Below are 27,169 nucleotides of genomic sequence, written 5' to 3'. Positions count from 1 at the left end.
TGGAAATGTAATGCAAAAAATCGATAAGTCACAGGCTTTTGACAATGATACAAAAATTTGAATTTTTTAGCAAATAGTACTAAGTAAAATCTTTAAAAGTACTATAGTTATACTGATGTATTTTTTCATTATTTACCATTAAACAGTCAAAACAACAGGAAATTTAACCAATGTAAATCATATGCCCAGTATGGCGGTAGCAACGGTGGCCCAGTGTTAAAGGACTGAGACTTGCGATAGTAGGTCGCGGTTTCGATTCCCGGGATACTATCTTATGTAACACTGTGCATTAATTATATAGGATTGCCACTCCACACAATTTTCTAGAGGATTGGCAGCACCGTCCTCTGCGTACCGTAAAACGGAACAGCGATCGCCAACCCACCTAGATCGACTAGAACATATCTTTAGGAAAGGCCTATCTATGCCTTGCAGTAGGCGTCTATGGGCTGAAACGACGAAACGATTAGCCATAATATAATAGTAAAGTTTATTATAAAAACTGTATACATATTAGATAATATTTTATTACTGGCAGTTATTATTAAAATCACTTTTAATCGCATGTTTTTTACTGTCTCCAATTATTGACATGTGATATGTCTTCTTTTCGTATCATCTAGGTTTTGGAAAAGCTCGTCTTTTGAAAAACCCCAAAAGGGATTGGTTTGTACGTTGTGACCACTACAATTAAAGAACTTATCTGTGTCACGGCGAAGTTAATGATTGGATATCTGTTTGACGGACTGGGCTGTAGTTGGCAGCTCCTGGTCTACATCATATCATTACGTATGTACCACAGTGCTCCCGTGATCTTGCACTTGAACCTGTTCTGTATGACCTAGAATCTGTGTGATTCTTGAGTTAATATGCGTAAACACCGGGCTTGCATGTGTTAAGTGGGTGTGATTACAGCTCAATAGAATGTCACTATATTTGATAGTTACATTCTATTATCAATGTTTAGTTATGAGCTGTGGGAGCCAAGGACGAAAGCCTTCTTATTTCGAACACCGGTGACGTACGTACTGAAATTGAGTTTATTATCCACCGCAGCATTTCAATATAACCTATATGTAATTAATAATTATAATTTTTATCTTCCATTCCCCAACCTAGCATCTTATAATGTCTTCCGCGGGCTGAAGGCATTGACATCTGTATTGAGGTCATATGATCAAAGACAGGTGTCGTTAGCGAATGAGGCTAGTTCCATCCCTTGGTATGCGGTTAGTCTTTGATGTAGAACTTATATAGAATCGGCCCTTATTGTACGCAGGACCCTGTACAGCGCGGTTGCGAGCATATGTTCTTAACTTGAACGGTGGGTCACTCAGGAAGTTTAATATTATGCTAATGTTTGTCGAGAAATACAAATAGTTTATACGATAGGTTGCATTGACTATTTTTTACAAAAAACGCAGACTAGGTATAATAACATTATTAATTATTATTAATTTAATCATTTAAAATTATTCGTTATCAATAATTAAATCACTTATAACTAATTAATGACACAGAGTTTCTTAACATCATAGCTGCATTGTTGTGATGTAAGTCTTTTATCCTAAAATAAATTATTTACAGCTGTATATTTATGACAATAGAGTTCTAGTTTTACAAATTCCGTCTATACCTTTACCTATCTCACAAGTTCTAAAACTAACGAATCATAGAAACAAAACCTTATTTTTTGTTTTACGGTATAATAACGACTTATGGAGTATTTCTTGTTAGCAACGAGAAGCTTGGTCACAGTTTATATATATCAATGATAAAGAAAATCGGTGTATACAAGAACTACACACTGGCTGCTTGTACCTATGGAAAGGTGTAGTACGGAAGCGGCTCGCACCGGCACACTCGCCGTTAGCGTCATCGGCCATTACACGTCCACTCTTAATTATCAACAGTTACGTACCGCAGTGATACAGACCGCCGGCCGCGACACACCGCCGTAGCTCTTCCACGAGCCCGCGGCAGTATCACTTTGATAGCAAATATGGATTAAAAGTTATAATGATTACATATATCAAGTATATTATGGAAACTATTAAGATTTTGCCAAAATGCAAAGTGTAAAGAGATGGTTTATTTATTATGTGATAAGCTGGCATGAGACCAATGTTACAATTCTTTAGTGATTGAGCAAAATTTTTTTAGACACATATAACGCGCTCATTGATACGATAAGACATGACAGAATTTTTGGCAAGTTTTTTAAACACATTTTGAAAAGTTTAACTGACTGTCCTATATTATTTAAAATAACAACCGCTATTTTCTGTTTTTTCGTCTAAAAGAACATAAAAAAATGTCGAATTGAATTCTTCGAGTTTTATTTAGGCTTGGCACCATATTTGGCGATTTATTTTACATTATGTAATAACATATTTTTTTCTGTTGTATATATTATGGAAACATGACACAAATATTGTACACTTTGTCTTTTATTCTCAGACGTTACTTAAACCAAATGAATATAGACAAACCAAATATGCCAACGTATCGAACCGAACGAATATAAAATTATTTTAAATCTATTATTATATTTTCTACTGCGAATGGTTTTACGTACGTAAAATGTTAACATCTGCGTAATTGGCATCGATCAAAAATCCTACAATAGATTAATTTGCGTACATTACATGTAATATATAGCGCATGTAAGCAACATTTCCTGGGCATCGTTTCTCTCGCGGGGCAATCAAGGCTTACGACTTGTACATTAACACTTTTATTACACCCAACCCAATAGACAGCATTTTATGATTTAAATATTTCTAACCTATCTACGTGATGGATCATATAATTTCTTTACAACATGATATTTATGACCCGTGCTTTAAATTTCATACTTAGTAATAAATGTAATTAATTTTAAATATTAGAATTTTATGAAATTAGTTACTTATATGAATATTTATTGTAAGCAATAACTGTGATAGGACTAATTTAAAATTATGAAAATGTGATTTATGACATTAAAGATAAAGAAACTGTGCCAGAATTTATGAAGAAAATCTCGTTGCTTGTATTATCTTTACGAAAGTAGCAATATAACAAAATATTATGAAAATATTTAAAACAAAATTTTTACTATAATGGGAATGAAATAGGAAAAAGTCCAGATCCATAATAACTACAGTACCATTAACTTCCAGTACCATAATTCTTTAAGAAAACGAAGATTGTTCAGCTTGTTCTCAGGCGTCCACTATAAAGCACTCGAGCAAACATACAAATAAATCGCAGCACCCTTAACGTCAGTGAACGCATCTGCGAGCAAATCAGCACGGCTGCGGGGCGGGACGGCCGCGCAGGGCGACAGTAAAGAGGCCCGATTGTCGCAGGCGCTCGATCTCTCACACGATACCGGGCCGCGACGCCGGATGCCGCGATAGCGTCGCCTAGCCTCCCAGACGGCCCTAATTGCAAACACTATCGTACAAATATCCCTCGGATGTGCACGCTGCTCGACTCTGTACGCATTGTTTCAGATTCTTCCGCCTACCGCACTCCTTATCGAAATCTACTATACGCATTTTTACATTGTAATTTTTCTAAATTAATTTCAAAAACACGGAGATCTTGATAAATACTTAATGGTAAAGTTGTTTTTCTTTTTTATATCATGTGTTGGTTATAGGTGTAAAACCTTTAAAGTGGTGAATGTGCAGCTCATTTCATATTAATTAATATATAGTATTTTACTCTTAGAATTAATAACTCAATGATAACATAGTAAAAAAAGCGTTTTTATAATTCTAATTCTTCTTATTCGTGCATTCTTGTCAAAGTGGTCGTGGTCATGCTCCTGTTGGTTCCGGTGCTCTTACTGCTCTCGTTAAGAAGAGTATTCATTTATGAGTTTTTGGTGATAGTTTTGATGATGTCTCTCTATCTCGTTGGAGAACGTCCACGAGATCGCTTGCCTTGCTTGAGATTTTTTCTAGCATCACCAAACGTTCCATTGAGTCCTCATTACGGGTGATATGTCACAAAAAAAACTTGAGGACTCGTATTTGCACATTAAACATTAGTTTTTCTTTTGTAGAGGTCATTAAACATCGAGACGTTGTCTATAATTATCATTTTGGTCTTGTGATAAATGACAAGTTCAAATTCCAACGCTGAGGTCTCCAATCGCCAAAGGAGAGTTTCAATATCGTATTGATTTAACGCTAGGAGGGTAAAATCATCGACGTATCTCAGGTTCGACATCTTCCAGCCATCGACGGATATTCCCCCATTCCTAATCCTCAAGAATTATTTGCGAGATTTGTACACATATTGAAGAGCAGCAGGAAAAGTTGTACCAGGTGATGTGATACCAGGTACTAATTGTACGACACCCGTCTCGTGCATAACCAGCAGTTTCTTTGAATATATATACTGATGGGAGCAAGCAGGAGGACTCCTCCGTGAGAGCGGCATTCGTTGCTTTCCTGGAAGGCCGCCAGGCCGCTTCCAAAAAATACAGACTTCACTCGTTTTGCTCGGTCTTTCAAGCCGAGCCTCTCGACATTTTGAAAGCCCATACACAATTATTCACACGGACTCACAATCGGCCGCACTGCAGAATAGAAGCAACACCCATCCCATCGTCACACAAATTCACACTCTGATATACGCACGCGCGTCACCTACATTACATTTTACCTGGGTCAAAAGTCACACAGGCGTCGTCGGTAACGAGGCAGCCGACTTGGCAGCAAAGAGCGCTGCCGCAATGCACTCTACACCGGCTTATGTCTACTTCCCAATGAGTTTCGTGAAGAGCGCAATCCGCGCTATACACAACCGCAATTGGCAGGCTAGATACGAGAGGTCGGCTCAGGGTCGACATACTATAGGACTCCTTTCGAAACTCACCGACATAAACAAACTGCGAAAACTCATCATGACATCTTTCTATCTCACACAACTACTAAGCGGGCATGGGTACTGCAAGCAGTACCTGCACCGTTTTAAAATAACCGATAATGAGACTTGCCCATGTGATGACTCCACAGTATAGACTTTTGATTACTTACCTTAGTAAGCAGTGTCTTAACACTGCTCCCGATTCGAATCCAAAAGACGTAACCACGTGACCTTATGTGAAAACCTTAATATACCTCCGTTCAGCTTACCGGACCTTCTCAAGAAAAAATCTACAGCGAAATCTTTAGATGACTTGGCCCGGTACATTGTCCTACATCTGAAGGCATTTAACGGTCTGTAGTGCTTGGGCAGCGACTTGAAATAAGTAAGAAAAATTGTAAAAAATTATAAAACGCTGTCGTGCCTCGCAGCTGGGAGAAGAAAGATCCGTATCAAATAGCGGAAACCCTCTCCCATCTGTCTGCGTTTAGTTTAAGCGAAAAATAAATATTGTAAAAAAAGAACACTAGCGATACAAATTAGAATTAATAAAAAAAAATAAAACACCAGCAGTTTCTCACACTTAACGACCATCTCTGTTCCCGTTTAAGCAGTTAAGATACAAAAGAATCCTTACCAAGGACCTCAACGTGTCCAAAGGTTTTCTAAGTTCGGTCTGCGTAATCAGATCCTCATGTTGCATACGAACAGCTAGAGGTCGGACATGGTATCGGTTCCTAATAGCATGTGTGCGTTGGTTCCCGAGCTTCTCCACCTGTTCCTGATCATGTGCTGTCACAGAAATCCTGTCGCAGTTGGAGTTTAGAACTACCAGTGGCTGTGTTTCCATGGGACGCCTGGTCGCCTGCTTCCTCATGGCTGGTAACCAATTTCACATCTTGGTTCCTGGACTACTCAAGGCGACGGTCGCTACGCGAATCGCCAGACTCACGTTTGTTTCGCTTGGACCTTTTGCATGACTCTCGTAGAATAACAGTGCAGTAGCTTCTCATTTCCTTCTGCACCAGATATTTTTGGGGGGATATTTAGGCCCCAAGGTTACTATCTCCTCTTCCGGGCAGATTGCCCCGCCGGGTGTATGGTTATACCCCCTTTGTCGGTCGCCATAGCCTCGTCCGTTGTCTGGCAAGGAACACTCGGCACCCGATTAATCGCCGGTTGACATGCGGCGCGTGCAGGTGAGGATGACAATTGGGCCAAAAGAGATGGTATTTGCTGTTCCCCTTACCTCCTTTTAAAATTCTAATTTTTATATATTAAGATTTATCGATGTAAACCATATGACCCCGCAGACGTTCTACTGCTATTAAGGTAACTTATTTCACAGTGGTTACTGTACACATTATAATTGAATATAGGTGTAAAAGATTTGAAGCTTTTTTCTGATAAGCGAGCTACACATTCACGCTTTCAAAGCTTTTTAACCTATAATTAATAATTTTTTATAAAGAAAAATATATTTTCAAATACTTATCAATGGTGTAACACTTTATAATAAAATATGAGCACTTTAGTCGTATTTTATTACAATGAGTATGTGAAATAAAAAACTTATATTTTGTAAATAATCGTTGTTTATTATTAGGTTTTTGTGTTTTTATAGTGTATGTATTAGACTGCGACCGTGGCCAATAATTTTTGACATTTCGGAGTCAACCGGGGCATATAGTGTTTAATATCAATTATAAGGTTTTAATATTTTAAAACTTAGGAGCAATAAACATACCACAATTTTTTCTTAGTCGATGAATTCTCTTCCATCGTTCAACGATTAATAGTTATATTTAGACAATTAATTTATTTCTAAAGTGAATGGGATAGCAATACCTATTTTTTCTACCGCGTGTTATAAAATAACCAAGATTTATATAAATTTTCTTTCTATCAAATCAAAAAACATAGCCACAATTACCTTATACTTTGCCACAACAAAAACTACGTGGCTGCCACCAAGTGAATTAGTCTTATCTTTTTACATCAAAGTAGAAATAATTAGGTGCGTGCGTGTAGGACTACTATCTCGACCACCCAAGTTGACGATTGCCAACCGAACCGCAGAAACAATAAAACTATTTTCAATTTATAAACGCATCTAAGCTAATAACAATACAATACCATATTTTCGATCAAGTTTATTCAGTGTCGAAATATGTATGTTTTTAATGATTTTACTACTCAATTTCAGACCAAACCGTGATGATATAATGGTCATCCGCATAGCTTAGTTTCTTTTCTATAAAATAACCGAATCAGGATAGCAATTACTAATGAATAAAATATGCAATAACTATTATTGAATTACTTTTATATATAATTCTGTGTAAATAAAATGTATGAATAACATTCTTAACGATGTTTTGTGTAATAAAAACCAACGGCTATATCCTTCTAATTTTCTTTTTGTACGAAGAGCGTTCTAAGCCTCGGACAGATTTAAGAGTCCTTTTATTTTGCACGAGGCTTAGTCCACGGGGGATGCCATTAAAGTGGGCAGTAACCGCTTATCAAGAAAATTACAAGAGCGACCTGATGATACGATCTGCGCCTGCTTAATTTGTATTATCGTGTGTGACAACACATTTACGAGCAGGCACTTAAACAAAGTCTCTTAAATTAAATTGAGAACCATCACTACTTTCATAACTTTTTACATTATTTATTACGTTTATGTTATATTTTCATATGATTTTTTTATTAATACAGCAATGTTGTATTAATGTTTTAAAACATAATTTTACACTGTTTATTACGAGTATATTGCCGGTACTTGTGAACAGGAAATTAAAATACTTTCAGTTATCACAATACCTTAAGATTTTCTAATCTTGATTTTATTAATACCTTTGAATATAATGAGCTAGATTTTTCCACGATATACTAAAGTAATTCAACCACCTTTAAAAATATTGCAAAAGAAATACGCCTAACAACCGTGACGACTTGAGATATAAGATCGTCATGGTTAAATATCTCACAAACGGATTGTTGAACAGCAGTTAAAAGTTAATTTTAAGATGAGTATCTATGTTTACCTAACGTCTTTAAAATAAAACACGTGTTAAGAAATAGCTCATGTAATTAAAGCTTTATTCTAGGCACGAAAAACTTCTACACGATTAAAACAAGAAAAATGTATCTTAATAATCTCACGTACTGTATATAAATATTTAACATGACAATGATTCATTGGGTAATTATAAAGAGCCGGTTAATTATGTGCCGATGATAAAGCGCCTCCCTGCAGTACGAAAATAAACACATTAAATACAGTTACAAGATCTAAAGTGTCGGGCGTGGTCGTTTCGCTACAAAAACTATGATGAATTATTGACAAGATGCAGAGATTTTATTGTTCGTCCATCGCACCCATGGTTATTGTCCTAAGCTACGACCTCTGTGTTCTTGAACCCATTTATCGGCCAACGATCGCTATTCCAATGCAATATTTCAGTTCTATATTAATATCCCTGCCTAGATATTTGACAATATCGAGTACATTATCAAGCTGAATAAAAATCCTAAAATATTATTTTAATAGTTTTATATCAGCATATTATTTTCGATTTATTTATTTAGTTAAAACGTTTTTTTCATTACTGTTACTCGTACTCGGCTTGCAACGCCATAATAGATTCGATGACGAGCTATTTCCATGCCATTATATTCTCTGCTATTCCCGAAGCAAAAGTAATAGAGAGTCTAGTTATTGATTTGACGTGAACAGACCAGCAGGATACCTATTCGTTTGTCTAATTGTCCACGTGGTCTTCTACCATCTGCTTTATATACAAGCAGTAGTTTGTCGTAGTTATCTCGCTTTGGGTGGACAATATAACCAAAATAATTTAATACTCGGTAACATATTCGCGAAAGCCTATTTTGCTCTCCGTGGTATGCCTTATATTATTCTCGAATACGACCTAAAAAACTAACACCGTAATAGTGTCGTCTTTTATAAAAATTAACATCATATCACTTTGGTTCTAACAATCTGACTAAAGTGTGGATAGCAAATTAAACTAATGACTAAATAAATTAAACGACGAAAAGGCTCAAAATATTACATTTTTTATTAATCATTATTATACATTAATCATAATCACATTCATCTGTGCTATTGTTAGCAGCTTGATTTTTGAGAAATAAAGTCTGGGTCGAAGTTTAAAAGGAAACTTGAGATTAGTTTTCAATATTCCACATCATGTTTTTTGTCATATAAAATGACTATGTTTTATCCAAATCTTGTTTTACTACATGGCTCCTTTTAATGAACGAACATGTAGCCATTATTCTCTAATATTGAAGATCTATAAATCTATTATAATCAATTTATCTAAATTTATAATTGAAATGAAATAATATGGGTTATTACTTTTATCTGAACGTAAATCACAAACATTCAAATGGCAAATAAGTAAGCAATCAAAACTGTGTCCACGTACTGAATGTTAATGTGTCGTTATGCAATCAGAAACGGCGGCATTACCATAAATATATAACACTCGTGCACTAAGAGAAACCTATTTCTTGGTAAGTACTTGGCAAGTTGACGCTGCGCATTCCCTTACCATTCACAACCTCAAACAATTATGTGGCAGTTTAACGTCTCTCTTCCCACGATTGTATCGTCAAAGTTAACAGAGTTTGCACAGATTTATGTTTATCTAGTCTTGTAGGTTGGTATCGCGGTGGTTTTACTGTGTGCAGCGACTCGCTAACTAAAAATACAAGCTTGCTATAATAAAAGGTATTACATCTAAAAAACGATACCAGTTGGTACTCTGTAAAGTTATTAAAAAAGTGTTTGTAACTTATATAATAAAACGAATAAAACATAGTATAAATATACATAAAAATAAATAGCGTTTATTTTGTCAGTTCATAATATATTTTCTAAGTTTATGATATCGTTACAAAGATTATACTTTGACAAAAATTTCAAAATAATTCGGACTTCTAAGATGCAGTTCTCGATACTAATTTTTATTTTCATACATAAACTTATTCTATTTTATTTATGAAAACGGGTAAAAGAGATTGCTATCAAATATTTTAGTAAATTTAACTACTCCAGAGCAAAGCCACCAGTTTCGCGTTCACCCTCTATAAAAGCTCCCAAAAGCAATGCATCCGGATACTACCCCTAGAGAAACGTCACAATGTACTTCTGTAACAACTTAGCCAGCGGGAATTTTTCGCCGGCTAAATCTAAATCAATCTGCTATATGTAAAATATACCAGAGATTTTAAGAGACTGGTTCCTTAACTAGAAGGCGGTATTTAGCCTTCTAGTCTAGTCAGCGCCGGCGAACTTCGGAACAAAACCAATCCTTTTTATTGTTTAACTAACAAACAGGCGTTACTGTCCAAAAGCAACTGCAGGAGGTTCGAAGAGTGACTGTTAGTTAGAGGTCAGAGAGAACACGATTAAAAGAAGCCAACCAGACACCAGAACAGCCTGCCCAAAACCGACCACAGCTCATCGACAGCCGGATTTGACTGCCTGCACCCAGCGACTTTTCGCGGCCTTAACTATGTTTACGTTTCACGTAGGGGGAAAAGGGAGACCCACGCCGTCTCTACTGGCTCGTGGTCGTTATTCGAAAACCTTCCAGTCCCAACGGCCATCGGTTGCACCATCGATGAGCCCCGCCTCTATCACTTCAGATGAGCTACGTCGGTGATCTAGGATCTTCTGCGGTTCTCCTAATTTTTATAGCAGACTATAAGAAAAAGAATACTAAATATTAAGTCAATAATATAGTTAAAATGCTTATTTACTCATTACCAGATTTAAGGCCAAAAACGGCCCCTTAATAATAATAAAAGGTAAATGTTGGGCTTGTGGTTTCTTCCCAGAAAATAAAGATACATTATTCACCGTATGTGTTCCAGTTTCAAACCACTTCATTTAAGGAATTTTTGTTTATAGGTAATAACAATTTTTTGTCGATGATTTTACATAGCAGCATATCTGCTATCATGTATAGAACACTCTATCCAAAAATCAATGGCTTCGGAGAAAATAAAAGTGATGAAATAGTAACAAAAAGCCTGTCAAAATTAGTATTGCTAAATGTTAAAATTTTATATTGTTTAAAATTTGCTTCTGCAGACTTTGTACTGTCAGTAGTTATTGGCCTGTTGCATTTAAATAAATAAAAAAATTTATGTAGTGAAAAATGACCATTTTATATATGATGATTGGGAAAAGGCGTAAAAGTTTTTAAGCTTTTTATTTATTTAGAAGAGTAAAAACGCCTTAACCAATCGCCAATTAATTTACGAACTTAGCTTAAGTCTGTGAAAACATACCGAATTAATAATTAATTTTACTTATTATTATTACGTATCATCATTGTAAAAACCTGTTTACAACCATGTGTTTTTAGTTCTTGTTATTTGTTATGATTTATAATAGCCGTTGGTTTTCTAATCAATAAATAAAAAAATTTACCATATTATGACTAAAACCATGCTGGACGCGTAATTTAACAGTGCAAAAGAAATATATTAAATCTTTTTTTTTAACGCCTTGCTCATCACACAGCATATTGTAATAAAATGACAGCGCAGCACAGTGATTGAACTCGTCATTTAAAGTATAAAATGATACATCATATACACCAAGTATTATCAGTAGCTCTTTTATCCAGGAACGTAACTTTTTCTACGATTATAGTAGTACAGTCGTAGGTCGTGCACTGATAGGCCTCCCTCTTAGATTTCCAATAAGACCTTGACAAGGTCGTTCGTTCACTTTGTGGAAAACCTTGAGGTCCTAACGGCTATCAGTTCTGCACGTTGTTTGGCTTTCCCACTGGAGACGGCATAGAATAATAAAAAATATAACTATAAAACAATTTGTTCTTAAAACAAGTTGGGACTTTAGTAAATATTAAAACACTAGGACACTTTACATTAGTTACAAAAATATTTTATTAAAATATATTACAGTTTTTCATAAATCAAATGATAAAATAATTAGGATATGACAATGTGTTACGTAATTAACACATGCATAAACAAGCGTTACGATTCATAAGAAAGGTTTTTTATTCAATTTATTTTTTCCTTTATAGGCCTACCTTAAAAGGTTAAATCAACTTTTACCTTTTTCAATTAAAATCATATTCTCCAATTTTTTTAGTGTATTATAAAACATATTACAAGTATGAAACGGCTTAAAAATTATTTATAACTTTTTGATTGATTTGATTGAAAAAGAGTGAAAATTAATAGCACTGTTATAAAACAAAAATATTAAAAGCATTAATACCAGACACCTCGCATAAAGTTAAAGTATACCGCAGCGGTCACGGGCGGGTGAACACTCGCGTGTAAACAACCGCATGTGGACCGCACATAAAACGCATAGGCAATAGGTGCGAAATTTGGCGTATAGTTGCCCCGCGGGTCTAGTTTCGCATCGTTAATTCGATGTACGGAGGCTGACGCCGCCGGCCACATCGAGAAGCGCGTGCAAACACTCACCTCTGTTGAATTAGTTCTAGCAATTCGCGCTTTCAAATAAAATAATGCTCATCGCATGTTTACACGATGCTATTGGCTATTTAAAGCCAGATCTTAAGAGGCCTTTTAAACTGTTCTCTGAAACATCTCGAATGTAACGTTAATCGTTAATTTATGTGAACTATACGGTTCCCAATTTCATATTTGTGTAGCATTTATTACTACCTTGATATTTTTATTAACATAAATTGTTTCACTTTTTGTTTACGTAGATTCATAGTCCAGTTATCTGAATATTCAAAAAAACAAACGCTTAAAAACGTATTACTGTTTAATTGCTTGTGTTCTATTAATAACAATTTCTCACACATCGATCTCCGTAAAAGTAACGGTTGAAGTTTCTTCATAAACAGCCTTATCCTCGCTAATGTAACCATGCGTAATAACTATAATAATTGCACTGCAGAACAGTTCGAGACGCATCGTTTAACAACGCATTTTCCTGAAGTTCTTGGCTTCATAAGTTACACGAGTCTGAGTATCATGTCATTTCTAGTATACTAATAATGTATTTTACTATAGTAAGAATACCTTATACAAACAGTACACTTTAAACGTGCATGCTCTAAAGCACTACGACCAGACCTAAATCTACTATGTAACGTTTCAATAGAAACCTAGTTATGCCTAATCAAACTAATCTAAAACCACAAATACCGTGCTGTACTAACAATTCTGTTTCTTGACACGCCGGTGTGACTTTAATGGAAGAGATGAGAAAGAAAGTGTGACATCTGTGCTAATTTACATTTGGACACAGTGACAATTTGCGCGATAACATTTATGGACACACATTACCGACAGATCAGGAGTACGCAGCTGCTTATCGGCGCATTTCATTGGACCTCATTTCCCTAAAATGTCTTTAAAATGTATACCGTAGACATTAACGCATTAATAAAACGGATGAATGCAGTTAAAGATGGCTATCTAATTTAGGCGCAATATTTACAAAGTAATGAAGTGGACGAATGCGGCGACAGACGTCTCTAAGCTTATTGCCGGACTTAATGCAATTCAAAGCCACTAATTAATGATATCTTTGTAATCGAAAATTACTGTGACATATCTACAAGATTTAGACGATTGTGTTTTGTAACATTAAATACTTTCTAAGAATTTTAATGACATATTAGGTATGATTTGAGTGGAAAACCACAAACATTCTATTATAATAGTAGAAGTGTGTAATTTAATAAAAAACCGGAGTTTCACTATTTCAAAACGAGCGCTTGGTACATCTAGACGGCGTGTTATGGCGGTTAAGGCGTGAACTGATTCCGAATTCATTCACCCCATGTTACGCTCGCTGAGCACTCGGACTGCGCATTGTCTCACACTCCAAGCAAAATCCAAACGATTCTTTGTTCGTTACACTTTGCCTACACTGTAGCACAAACCCGAACCGCACGAACACTTCGCTTATATTAATGTTGTTATTCGTAGCTTCGAGATTCCGCACGAAAACTATTACACATACACCATTTACACTAAAGTTAATTGAAAAACACTCTCTCGTACAGATGTAGAAAAAATATAAATAAATGTCTAACACACTGCGTTATAAAACGTAACAAAAGCTTTCGAAAGCTGCGACGTTTTCTTAATAAAATAAGAATACGCACTTCCTGTGGCCGAAGCGTTATAAAGAATTTGTACTTTCTCTCGCCAAGGAAACGATTTACAGCACGGATTTGAATCCCGAGCGTCGCTTTCACGCGATGAAAACGTATAATTTAGCAAACAGACCATTAAATATAGATACGTACAAACTTTAAGTAAACAATCGTACTTTATCGTATTGCTCGATGGTCTATTGATCTTTGCCGATTCCTAAAGCAATTGTAGTAATGATAATGCATAAAAGCTCACTTTTACTTGTACCACATTTTAAAAAGAAAGCCTTTTTCCTTTACTGTTTATTGTTAAGAACTAACAATGTGCGCGTTTATTCTGCAAGACTATTTCATGTTCATACTTTTATAGTTCGAGATGAAAGAGGGCCAATATGCAATTCCGAATTGAGAAATGTCGCGCTGTTTACAAGACCATTTTACCTTAGAAAACGCATATTGGACGCTTAGCCCACCCTGAGCGAATTTCTTTGTTTAGTTTGAGGTGGTCTTGTGTTAAAGATTTTGCCAATATTTGATAAGTCTGTTTGATTAGATAACCTATCACATAGAATTATTTATAAAATCATATAGTAATTTATCATGATGTCTGATTTGTCAATACTGATATATTATATGTATAATAAAAATAAAAAAGCAGCTTTATTTATTTTATTTAAAAACATTGTGCGCTAGAATCTGCTGGGCAGACATGATTATGACATCTTTTAACAAATGTTACTTTTAAAATTTATGTAAACAAGTTGAATTTTCAATTGTGTTTTGATCTGTTCCATTGAAGAAATCTGAGAAAAGGAAACATATTTTTATGTTTATGGATAATATGCAGCGTCACTAAGAGCAGCCATAACTTAGTTTAGACGTTGTTAGTTTAACGATTCAATGATTGTTTTCTTTTCCGCGTGCTACGTAATGTTTAGATGCCATTTTCGTAATGAAACCGGATCAAAATTGGAAATACTGAATACTCCCGTAGAAAAGTGGATTGTAAAAAATCGTTTACGTCTTTTCTTTATGTCTAATAATTAACATTTTAAAAACCACACAAGTGGTGTTACATAATGGTCAATTTACGCAGACTGTAACGTTTCCTCAGTAATAGCATCATTACAGCGACCATTAGTTATGCAAAGATTTGACGTCATCCGTTCATGATATCAAGTTAGCAGTAAATAATTTCGTGGCAAATGAAGTCATTATTCATTAAAGTAATCCAGAATATTAGCGCGCTAATAGAGCGGAGCAAGACGTGCTCTATCAATTACTTAACACCTAACACGATGCCCGGTATCGCCATTATAAACGCATTAGAATTTGAGCTGGCACGCCATAAAAACATTACTTCCATCTTTAACACGGTCACATCGTTTCTCGGCCGCCAAAATTTATTTTTACTGCATTCTCATATTCTTGTCTAGTGAATTTCATATGAACATGCGAAAACTGTTTCTAACTGAACAAATCCGACGGTCAAAGCATGGTTATATTGCGTACTCGATAATTGAATATACAGTTTTCAATTTAGGCATCCGTAATCGATATATGGCCCCGAGGTAATGATTTGACGTTTTCTCGGTAGCCGCGTTCATTTCTTTATCGAGGAATGAAATCGACAATTGATTTGAACGAAGTCGACAACTTCAACTCACCTTAGTACGTAAATCTATGCACTAATTTTACAATAAGCATCAAAATCAAATATTTACGTAATAAATAGAATGTTATTAAGTATCTTAAAATTCATAATTATTCATAATTAACATTTCTACTTATCGAAGCATATAAAAAACACAGCAAAAAATATCTTAAATCATTAAAATAAATAATTAAAAAATTGACAGTGTAAATTGCTTTGTATTCGTATTTTGTGACATTGCAATAAATAGTAGTAGAGCGGTTTATGAAGATATGTAATACGGCAAAGGAGGCCAAATTTTGTACTTTGTGACTTTGGACCTGATATATTTATTCAACATGTTCAATAGTTAATAGAACCATAAAATCGAAACTTAATAATCATGAGATAATTTGACGTGCAATTTTCTGTGTTTTATTTGTCATAAATTATTTTCTATGTTAATTATTACAGCTTCATCTATTTAATTTATAAAGTTATCTATCTATTATCTATTGCTCACGTTACTCCAACATCGGTATTCGCTATCTTACCCTTAATACTATCTAAGAGCTGCCGTAAATGATACAATGTTATTATGTTATCGTGCATGAATAGTGCTGAAGAGCACACTGTATAGAGCATTATCATTATTCGAAGATAATATTGAATGTATAACACTGTGCAGCCGCGCGGGCCGCCGTCCAATAAACGTGAGAAAGTGCCGTGATAGCAATGCGGTGGTGCTTCGCTTTTGAGGTTGATTGTTAGCTCTTCGTAAACATAGCCGTTTCCAAATGTAATTAATAAATAGAACGTTTTCCATTAAATTTTTATTAGAATCTGTGAGTTTTATTGCGTCGAAATTAATCTCTTGTTATGCGAATCGATCTGTAACAGCCAAATATATTAACTTTTAATTTTTAAAGTTATTATTAGACATGCAAATTTGACAAAATGAATTATCGTATTGGCTAAACAACGATTCACAGACATCGATAATATTCTAAATACATTACCAACTAAAGTATATTACGCTTTGAAAAATACGGCATGTAGCCGAATGGAACCTATACAATTATTAAACTTCTACATTATGCAAAATATATATATTTTAATATATTACTATAATACAATAAAAACGCTCGATCATGTCAATTACTTGACGACTCAGTGTCCCTATATACTTGCTTGTGCTTAAACAAACTCATTTACATCCTGAGATATTATCGCCTTTGTAAGTAACCGGAAGATATCGTTGTTGTTAAGTAAATACGTCCAGTAGAATGTGAATCATCAATCAATTTTATAGCGATTACTTTTAAGTGCAATGAATGCGGTTTCGCATTCATCTGTCGATAACCACCGCGGGAAAATATTAATTCGCTAAGACCATCGTCCTGAGCTTAATGATTCATCATGTTTTTAGTTGCGTTAACACTTATACATTATAAGCGGTCAGTGCACAGAGTATACACTAAATTCTCGAAGTTATACAAAAAAAGTTTAGATTACATTATGTGACTTATGCTATAAAAAATATGAAGATATTTATACGATATTTGTTCCATCCAAGCCATTTAAGCCAAAGTCTTATGATTCAGTTACGATTTGTCATAATACTACTTATATCCTTTGCAAATAAACAGTTCAAAAAACGCTCAGTTAACAATAAGATACGCTAACGTTTAGAGTCTACTGAATATCACTTTATTAAATTTATTGCGTTGACGATTATAATAAACAGTAATGAAGAAAACACGTATTTGTTCGTCTGTTATCATAATTTACTCAGATTATGTATTATGAGTAAATAAACATCAGCAATAGAAATGAAATTTTTACTGTGCACGCTTTTAGGTTATATGCAAGTAACTTTTCAAACATACATTATTATTTACACTAACATCGACGTTTATTATTAAAAAGCATGTCATCATAAACATTTAAAGAACATCAAATTGCAATCAAACTTATCGCATGTTACATTTTGAAATAATTAAGAGTTAAAAGCAGATATAAATAATGAACTGTTTGCTTAAGGTTTTTGCCCCGTTAATATGGGTAAATAAAATAAGAGGATGCGCTGAACAATCGTGCGTGTGTTTTAACCACAACAATTTTGTAAAATTAAAAAAAATTAACAGCTATCACGTATTGGTGATTTATAGCATACAAAATATTGTTGTAATATATTATTAATATTAGCAATATTAGCAACGGAAATACCTTCGGAATGAACTCGTTTTGTTCAATCGAAAGGTGAGAATTCCCTAGCACCCGGCAAAAAAACGGGACCCAATTCGCGGGGCTCTCCGCCTTCTGTCTCGTCTAACCGGAGGAGCCAATGACAAAAAATTACTGTAGCAGACAGATTTTCAAAATCAGACTTTTAACATAAAAATTTTTGAAATTGGAGATTTGGCTAATTAATATGAATCACTGCCAATTCCTTAGTCAATATTTTTTTCGTCGTATATTCGGCATAAAGGTGTACTACATACAAATTTAACTATCCCTTGGAACGAAGTTTTTGCTTTTTGCATTTTTAAAAAAAACTTAATGTATAGTGAAGTTTATCACAAGAGTCTGGGTAGTTTAGACATTTCAAAGATTTTATAACACATTAATTAGCATCGGTGCGCTCCTTAGGTAATAACATTGACATTAAAGACTTATATTATAGTTTTGAGAATCCTTGTGTGTTCCAATTGATCTTGAAAGATTGGCGCCGGAATTAAGCGAGCACTTTGATATACTTAAATTAATATATTAATTAGTACACAGTAATTAATAAAGAGCGTTAGTACAGAAAGTTGTCCAATCCCGACGTGATCAAAAGAGGAACAAAAAAGTCTGACAGCCTTGTCAGGGTTGCCTGTACAATTTAATATATTCAATAACACGCAACAAAGTCTACCTTCGAGAGTTTATAATGTTACAAAAAAGGTTAAATAATATATGTACTTGCTAAACGAACAGCTGTTCCAATTCCACATAAAATGTTTCAAAAGCGTTTAAAGAATGGTGCGGTCAATTTAATAAAATCTAATTGTCAATAATTGACAATCGCCAGTCCGTCGAAATATACTTTCTCTCTGCCAACAAAAAATATAACATGCTAATGGATTTAATTACTAAGAACTGAATTTATATTCGCAACGGTCCATCACAAAATGGGCTTATATGCCTATTCATTTTAATGTAACTTCGTAAGCCATTAAGAACTTCTCCTTTCTACTGATTTGGGCAGCGTGTATCTGTCGGTAGAATTACCATTAACTGTTAATCAATTAAAGTGATCAAGTGCAATTGAAATGCAATTTCGAAAGTAGAATTCCGGGGCTATGGGGTGGCCGTTTACATCGTTTTGTTTAAATGTGCACCGTGCAGGTATAGCTTTTAAATGTTTTGCTCAGTAATTGCAGCCGCTTTTACATTTTACTGTCTTTATTTACTCAAAAGTGGGTCGGTAATTTTAAATATTGATAACGGTATTTGTTCTTAATTAAATCACTTTAAGTAAATATAATGTACCACCTTTGAACACGAAGATTTTTATCGTCTGTAGGTATTAATCCAACGATGAATGAGTTTAAAATTGGTAATGTTGACGAAATGAGGTGAGTGGTGCAAGCACTTATTTAACATTTGTAAGATCAATAAAAATTCGAACCGCTCTAATTTCCATATTAACTTCAGCAAATTTTAAATTTATCATGGCAATTTTCAATATTTTATTTTGATTCTTTTGTGATTAATCTTTGTCCTTTTGGTTTGTTGTTAGAATATTCGCTTCAGAATAAACCATCAACACTGTTAAATTGTAGTTGCAACTAAAATATAAACATTATTAAATTATACTAGCAAGCTTGACTGACGACTTAATTTTACAGGCAAAAGCAGAAAGAAAAGTTGCAGCCGGTGATGTCTCTATAATTTATCATGTCTACGATAATAAACCATCTGTCCATTTATGTACAATCAAAATAACATTTTTTTAATTGCATATCTTTTTAAAATGCAATCCATGAAATTTTATATTTATTATTCACTTGACAAGTTTTATCACGTTCATTTTATAACATTCAAAGTTTTTAGTAAAATATTACAAGGAATTTAACGTTTCGAATAAAGCGAGCAATTGGGTAATATCTTTATGAAATAACCGAGGTAATATTATATTTTAACCTGCTAGCTTCTCTCAATCTATTTATTAATGTTAATTATTCAACAATAACTACTGTGTATAGAATTCGATACCATCGTTCGTTAATTTCGTTTTTTTTTTAATATGTTTATATGTATTTCTCTTTATTATTATACTTAATGGTATAAAAAAGTTGTTGTTTAAAGTATTATACGTAATAATATGTTAGTAAATCTGATGAGATAAGAACTGTTACATGAAGATTTATCATAATATACATGACTTCGGGTTCAAACGGTTCTGTAGCCGTAAAATTACTACGTTCTAGCTTACTTTTCTTTACTTTTGGCCCCGTTTTTTTGTCCTCTCGTAAGGGGAGTATCGTGAGTGGATAGGTAGATTTCTTTATTTTATAATAATTTTTTCACATTACTTTCATTCATCTCAGTCTTCCATTCATTCCTTTATTTTCCATCAAAATTTTTCCTTCCATACATCGCCTCGTTTCCAACGCCCCCAGAATACCTTTTTTTTAGTTACTTAATAACTCTCTCACAATTTTTACTTTTTATCATTATTTATTTAATGGAATCAGGGATTACCTTGCGGAAGTCCATCCTAAGTAAGAAAAGGACCAATATCTAGCCACCTCTGCACCTTTTATTATTTACCCAACTAATTTGTTTCTTTTTATAATATCTCCTATTAAGTTCCTGGAGTACTTCAGAATAGTTTGACGACATCCTTCTTGACTTATCAATAGGACTATAATACCCTACTCTATTCTTTCTCCTGCTTGATATTGCAAGTTGACGATCGCAAACGTTGAGCAGTTTTTAGAAATATATTCCAATAGCCTGGAGCGGCAGATTGAAATAGATGGTGCATATAATTTACATTCAGATGAATGCTTTACTCGTCTATGTACATATTAGTAAAAAATCCGATGCTTACAGCTCTAGAATAAATCATAAATTATGTATAAACCAGGAACTTATGTGTCGTTCTTTCAATCGTAGTACTAATTTAATAAGTTTTGTATTCCTCACAAACGTATTCAACTAGAAGCACTAATGAGAGAGTGCAATTCAAATCAGTTAGATTTATTTGGAATGAGCTATTTCGAGTAGAACAGTAACAATATTTATATATTCTAACAGGCACTCAGATATTCAAATTCATAGTGCCAAGATAAGTGTAACGAATGTTGTTGTACGTAGCGCGGCCTAGGGATGCATCAAACAATACCCTTAATCCGTATTATTGTTTTAAATGTATGTTATGGCTACAAAGTTTTTAATTAAGCTTTGTTAAAATGCATGCATATATGTATGGTCTTTTATGTGGGTTGAAGAAGAAGAAATAATAGTAAAATTAAAGGAATAAAGGATTAAAAATCTTCCAGTAATTATAATTCTATTTAAATATGAGTCAAACAAGTTATTGGAAACGTAGCTAAAAAAACTTCATGAAGGGATAGTACCTTAACATTAATGTATGTTATTTTTCAGGAGCGTTAGTGCTTTGTCGTACTAAAATCAATGTTTAAGTCAAATTAGTGAAGTGGAAGGAACAGGAGCCCAGCGTACATATTACGTCTCATACGATCCCATTGTCTCGGTGCGCCCATTCATTTGTAATCTAGACCCGGATGCGATGGCGGTTTATATTAGCTTGTTAGAATTGTGGCCCTTGTCCGGATGATATCGCCTAACCCCTTCAATTAGCGCAGACGCTCTACCGCTGCAATAACCCTAAACAGTACATAAGCGCCCTACACTCGTGACGCGGGTATCTATCTAAATGAGTATACTCTTAATTAGCCGTTATGCTATAAATTTTTGAAGCGATGATAAGGTCCCGTTGGCCACTCGTTGGAACACAGTGTTTTTGTTAACGGCGCATTACAAGTAAGCTCTAAATATTCCTTCACAACAGATAGTAAATATTAGTTATTTCGGTGAAAGGTACTTAACATGTTATTCTTTCACTAAGTTTTTTTTACTGTTAAGACAACGTACTTTTCTTGTATTGTTTTCGCATTACTTAAATAACACCTTTACTTGCTTTTGAATTTTTTATATTAATATTTTCATTTCTCTCTCCTGTGAACTATACTTTTACGTATAATATGAGAAATAGAAGTTTTCGGATATGTTGCCGATACGATATTAATGAATTAAAAATGTAAATAATTAAGCTAAGCTAAATATTTGAGCTAAATATGCTTATAATCGGGAAAATTTAAGGCAACTTCAAAATTGAAATTTACATTTCGTTAAAAAAAAATTGCATTCCGGGTACCTTTAATGATTAGCATAACATGTTAACAATTTTACACAATGTTTGTGGTATTAATTAAATTGTTAATATTGTAACATCTATTTCTATTATAATAACATAATATAATATTTTAACTTCAAACATTCGTTATTACATTGGCTCTTATTTCGATGTTGTTGTGCACCGAACGGTTTGTGTACATATTAGTATAGCTAGGCTTATAGTCGATAAAAACTGGACAGTAAGCGCCCATGTAATTTATGTAGCATACGAGCTTACCCGCCGAGTGCGGAGCAGTGTTTGTCCGGCGTCTCCCTAGCCTTTGTTTATGTTACTGTTCATTGTACGCAAATGGAATGACTCGTTGGCTAGACCTGATAACGGAGCATTTTGCTGGTAATTAAGAACAGTGAGAGAAGGTCAGGCGTCGCCTGGCGCATTACCAGCCGGGCTATGGAGACATTCCATTGCGTCCGGCATGTTACCAACGACACGAGTCATGTTTGCATAGTAAACGTGAAATGTAAATGTTTTACTGTACAATAGAAGTGAAATATAATTGTTTTCACACACGGTGCATGTATCCAAGTTTTGTCTTCATATTTCCGAAACGTCCTTATGTTGATGATCTGACATTAATATAATTATAACAATTAAGCAGACCGCCTTTTATAGTTAATTATAAATGACTTGAAATTGCTATTATAATGAGAATAAATTCTAGGAAATTAAAAATATATGTATACTTATTATTATACTTTGCAAAACGATAAAATCGCTTAATAAAATATTACTGCATAAAAATATTATTGGAATATTTTACGAAATATAGTGTCAAGGTGATATAAACGTAACCTTAACCTAAAAACAAAGCGACAGGAGAAAAGTTAATGGTCTTCTGCCAGTAATACTACTGTCACATAATCTTGAAAAAAGATTCGCTATGTTCTTTTACTATCATACATTTTAAATTTTTATTTTGCTATGAAAATCCTATTATATTACATCGTCATCATCATACCTCTTCATAGATTTACAATATGACCGGGTGGAAGCGCCGGCATCCGGCGTTTTGATACTATTTTCACAAAGTCGTTCGAGAATCCTGTGGGCTGAGCTGCGCTTGCTGGTGCGTGGTTTCCACTCCATAACTTTAAGGTTCCAGCGACCTGCCGTTCAGGGTGCTATTATATTTACCTACGTACATTTTTTTTGTAATATTTCTTGTGGGTTTTTTAGACTAAATTATTGCATTCCGTTGACGACACAAGCTATAATTTAGTCTAAAAAAATATACATAATTGTTTCGAATTTGTTCTGCAACTGTAGTACACAATATATATTTCGACGCTCTTAAATAAAATTAATTAATAAATTAATGCTTTACATTAATAAATGAATGAACTAAAAGGATAGTAAAAATGTTTGTAATTGTTTAACGCATGTGGCATTATGCGTTACACCTGCTATAGCTGACGAAAATCCTAACAGATTCAGATGAATTAATAATCGGCTCTGATTCGGCGCGGCGGAGGGAAATGCCCTTGCGTAACTTGTGAGTGTAACTCCGCTTAAACCGCTCAGCGCTTTAACGCGACATGTCCTCTGAATAAATGAATAGACTCTTTGAATGCAAATAAGCGGCGCATGTTGAGACATTTCGTGAGGCGTCAGTGCCTTACCGTTGAGTGAAGAGATCACGATGCAGCGAACGCGGTGCAATAATCGTTCATCGTGGAGGCCGGGAGCTAAGTGTAAATGGCTATCTGTGTCGGCCAGCCCGGCGGTAGCCCGACGCCAAGCATTTTATTACTTAACTCCTCTTTTTAACCCTACTCTGAAACGAATCCGCCTCGTTTAATGGACAAGTTTCGTTGCGGTACTATTTTTTATTTGTTTCCCACAACCGTTGACATCCCATAGATAATTAAATGTCTTGCTTACAAAAGTAATAACAAGTTTCTTTTATTAATGTTAACTAGTTTCCTGCTTTTATAAAAAGAGGTTTTTTCTTATCTATAACTAAAAATATATTATTATTACCTGTATAGCTGACAACAATTAGGCAATGAAATTAAAGAAAGGAATTAAACAATGATAAAGTTTCGATCATCGTTATTTGTTTTTTAGAGGTATGCAAACTTGCGATCATTTAAATTTTAAATTTGGTCTCTCATTTGTTCTGTGTATTTTCAAGAGCCTTATTTTTAGATCATGATGCATCCTGATAACAAATTCGCAGCTGTCATTCGACGAATTAAATTCGGCGCCAATCATTTTAACAGAAAAGGAATTTCTCTTTTTGTATTTTCTTTCAACGTTATTAAAATCTTATACACATCGTCAAGTCTTTTAATATTCTTATACAAATCATAATGGAATGGCGTAAAATTATTTTATTAACGAAGAAAACGTAAGGGGAATCAAAATGTATCGGAAAAAATTATGATGTATTTGTATAGGTAATTTAGTAATCATATCATAAAATGACTTCACAATTTAATACAAAATCTTTAAACACATGGTGGAAAAGATAACCTTTAAAGACGAAATAAGCTTTTTGAAGTTTTAACCGCTGAAAATAGTTATTAAGTATTAATCGTTTCGAGTATTTGTATATCCTAATTTATTTGAGTTTTTTTTTCTATTTTGTTATAGCATACGTTAACTGGTCACAGCGGCAAAGTGATGGCAGCAAAGTTTTTAGAAGAACCCACCAAAGTCATCACCGGTAGTCATGACCGAACACTCAAAATTTGGGATCTCAGAAGTAGAATGTGTAAGTTAATTATTTAATTCTACACGTAGAAGAAGCATCATGGCAAAAACATTTTTTTACATGATTACAGTCTGAACCCTTGGCTTATTTCTCAATGGGAATAGCGTAAACCTTACTGAGCTAAAATTTTAGGTAATTTTATTCTTCTTATAAATTCATGATAAAAATTGATTCGTTGTAGTATCAATATAAATAATGTTATTTCATTATAGTATTTATAATTGAAAATGTCGCTTACGTTGAAATGCTAGTCTCTATTATTTTTGAAATATTATAAAGATGGGACGTGTACAGGATTTTTCCTTAAAGGTTAAGGGAATGAAACAAAAAAATTTTGCTCTTTGATCAGGGAAACATTAGGTGAGTTTTATTATCTAAAAAAGGTTAAAATATTCGTACAAGGATACATATAAGTTTTTAGTATTTCCTAAGAAATAACATACCTATTTATTTTTCTATAGACTTTTGTCATCTACCCTTAATACGTATATTATTTATTAAAAATAAGCAGTTAAATATTACTCTAGAATGAAAATATCAACCACTTTTTATATATTTCAGTTTCTTTCTATGTCGATACTCTTGTATGCTGCCTGTATTTTTTATTTATATCGTGTATATTGTGAGACCAATTAAAATTTTAAATGATCTGTGTAATTTATTAGAGATTAATTTTTGGACAGGCACAGAAACAAAATTCGCTGGGTCATCTTGCAACGACTTGGTGACGTCGGATGGAGCCGGGTCTACTATTATCTCAGGTCATTTCGACAAGCGGATCAGATTTTGGGACATACGCACAGAGATGTCTGCCAATCATATTATGCTGCAAGGCAAGGTCACCTCCCTCGATCTTAGCAGAGGTAGGAAATAAAACAGATTATTAATTTTGTAAGATTTTTATTGAACCCCCAAATTTAATGTAGCTATCTCGTTACGGATTATACGCTTTCCATAAACTACTTGAGTTGTTGATAGTGTGAGAACCTACGGAAAAGGCGTCATAAACGTTTCATTAGCATATTCGATTGCATAAAAATTTGAGATTTGTGTTAAGCGTAATGTTGTTATGTCTACTTTAGCAAAATTAATACTCTAGTACAAAGTTCTACAACATTAAAGACAAGACAAACCTCGGTACTACTTGTTAGGTCTGTATTTTACCGTTGCACCTATATACCTTATAGCCTATTGAAATATTAGGTGGAGGAAACATTTGCATTTTGTATGAAAATTCGAGACATGTTTTATCAAAGTTATTTACACTTAACTATAATATATAGACGACTTTTTGTCATCGTATAAGTTTGGGTCATCATGATATGGTGCCATGGTTTTAGAAATTTGACGTGTTTTGATAAAAAATAACGACACCCGTGATTTTGACAGTCCTCTCTTAATTGAACGAGACACTGCTTAAAAGTTCAAGTTGTTTACAAACACCGTAATGTATCATGTGATACTTTATGCTCGTTAATTTTCGTGGTTCCAAAACTAATATTCACAGATAATTGAATGTACAGCATTACTATTATTATCGGTATTCGTGTCAGTACAACAACGTGACGGGTGCACGATGCCTATTTCCGTTACGCATGTCTCGATCAATCCCTTTTTTGTCAGTAACGGTTCGGCCGGTGCACGAAACGGTGAGATTGATACCTTCAATCAATCAGAATATCGGGACGTCACTACCTCGGAAAACTGATTAAATCACGTCGATTTCGTCGCCATCGAGTACGGCCAGTGCGGCCGACAAATGGTTAGGAAGCTGATTCACAGTTAGACGTCACGCTCGATCCGGATCCATCGTAACTATCTACGGCGAGGATGCTTTAAGTAATCGGACAGATCGCGATCGTAGCGCGCAGCGTGAAATCTTATCTTATCTCTTATTGTCGACATATTTAAACTGCCTTGAGCAGATAATTGTGGGAAAGTATCTTCGGGTTATTGTTTAACCTCGGATGTAGTTCAAATAGCCCACCTCCAATCTTGCAATGGTGCCTCAGTGTTCTCAATACCCACTAAATTTAATAAAATCATATTTTACAACGGCAAAAGCTATAATATTTTACCTTATACCGTCAAAGGTTAAACGTTTATACAAGCTCCGGAAAACTAGGTAAAGTAATAATAATAATAGAGGTCGAATTGCGAATTATGGGCTGGTAAAACATATCACGAGATTTATTTAATCTTGCAATCATGTCTTATATAAGGAAAACAAAATTCTTTTTGATTTCATTTATTAGTCTGATTAGGAAAATAAATGAATTACTAGGTGC

General features: G+C 34.2%; 1 protein-coding gene across 4 annotated transcripts in view; it reads left to right on the top strand.

Moving 5' to 3' along the window:
- The window catches only part of Atg16 (Autophagy-related 16), a 159,997-nt gene that overhangs the window by 108,501 nt on the left and 24,327 nt on the right, over positions 1-27,169 (top strand). For all 4 annotated transcript variants that reach the window (XM_068771071.1, XM_068771064.1, XM_068771058.1 and 1 more), the window contains 2 exons: positions 24,761-24,881; positions 25,565-25,744. In XM_068771071.1, the coding sequence (XP_068627172.1) occupies positions 24,761-24,881; positions 25,565-25,744 (301 nt within the window). The remainder of the gene's footprint in view (positions 1-24,760; positions 24,882-25,564; positions 25,745-27,169) is intronic.

Source organism: Battus philenor, unplaced genomic scaffold, assembly GCF_028537555.1.
Source record: "Battus philenor isolate CCGP_79_NKW_IND1 unplaced genomic scaffold, ilBatPhil1.0.hap1 SCAF_10, whole genome shotgun sequence".
NCBI lineage: Eukaryota > Metazoa > Arthropoda > Insecta > Lepidoptera > Papilionidae > Battus > Battus philenor.
This window is presented reverse-complemented; position numbering and strand designations above follow the sequence as displayed.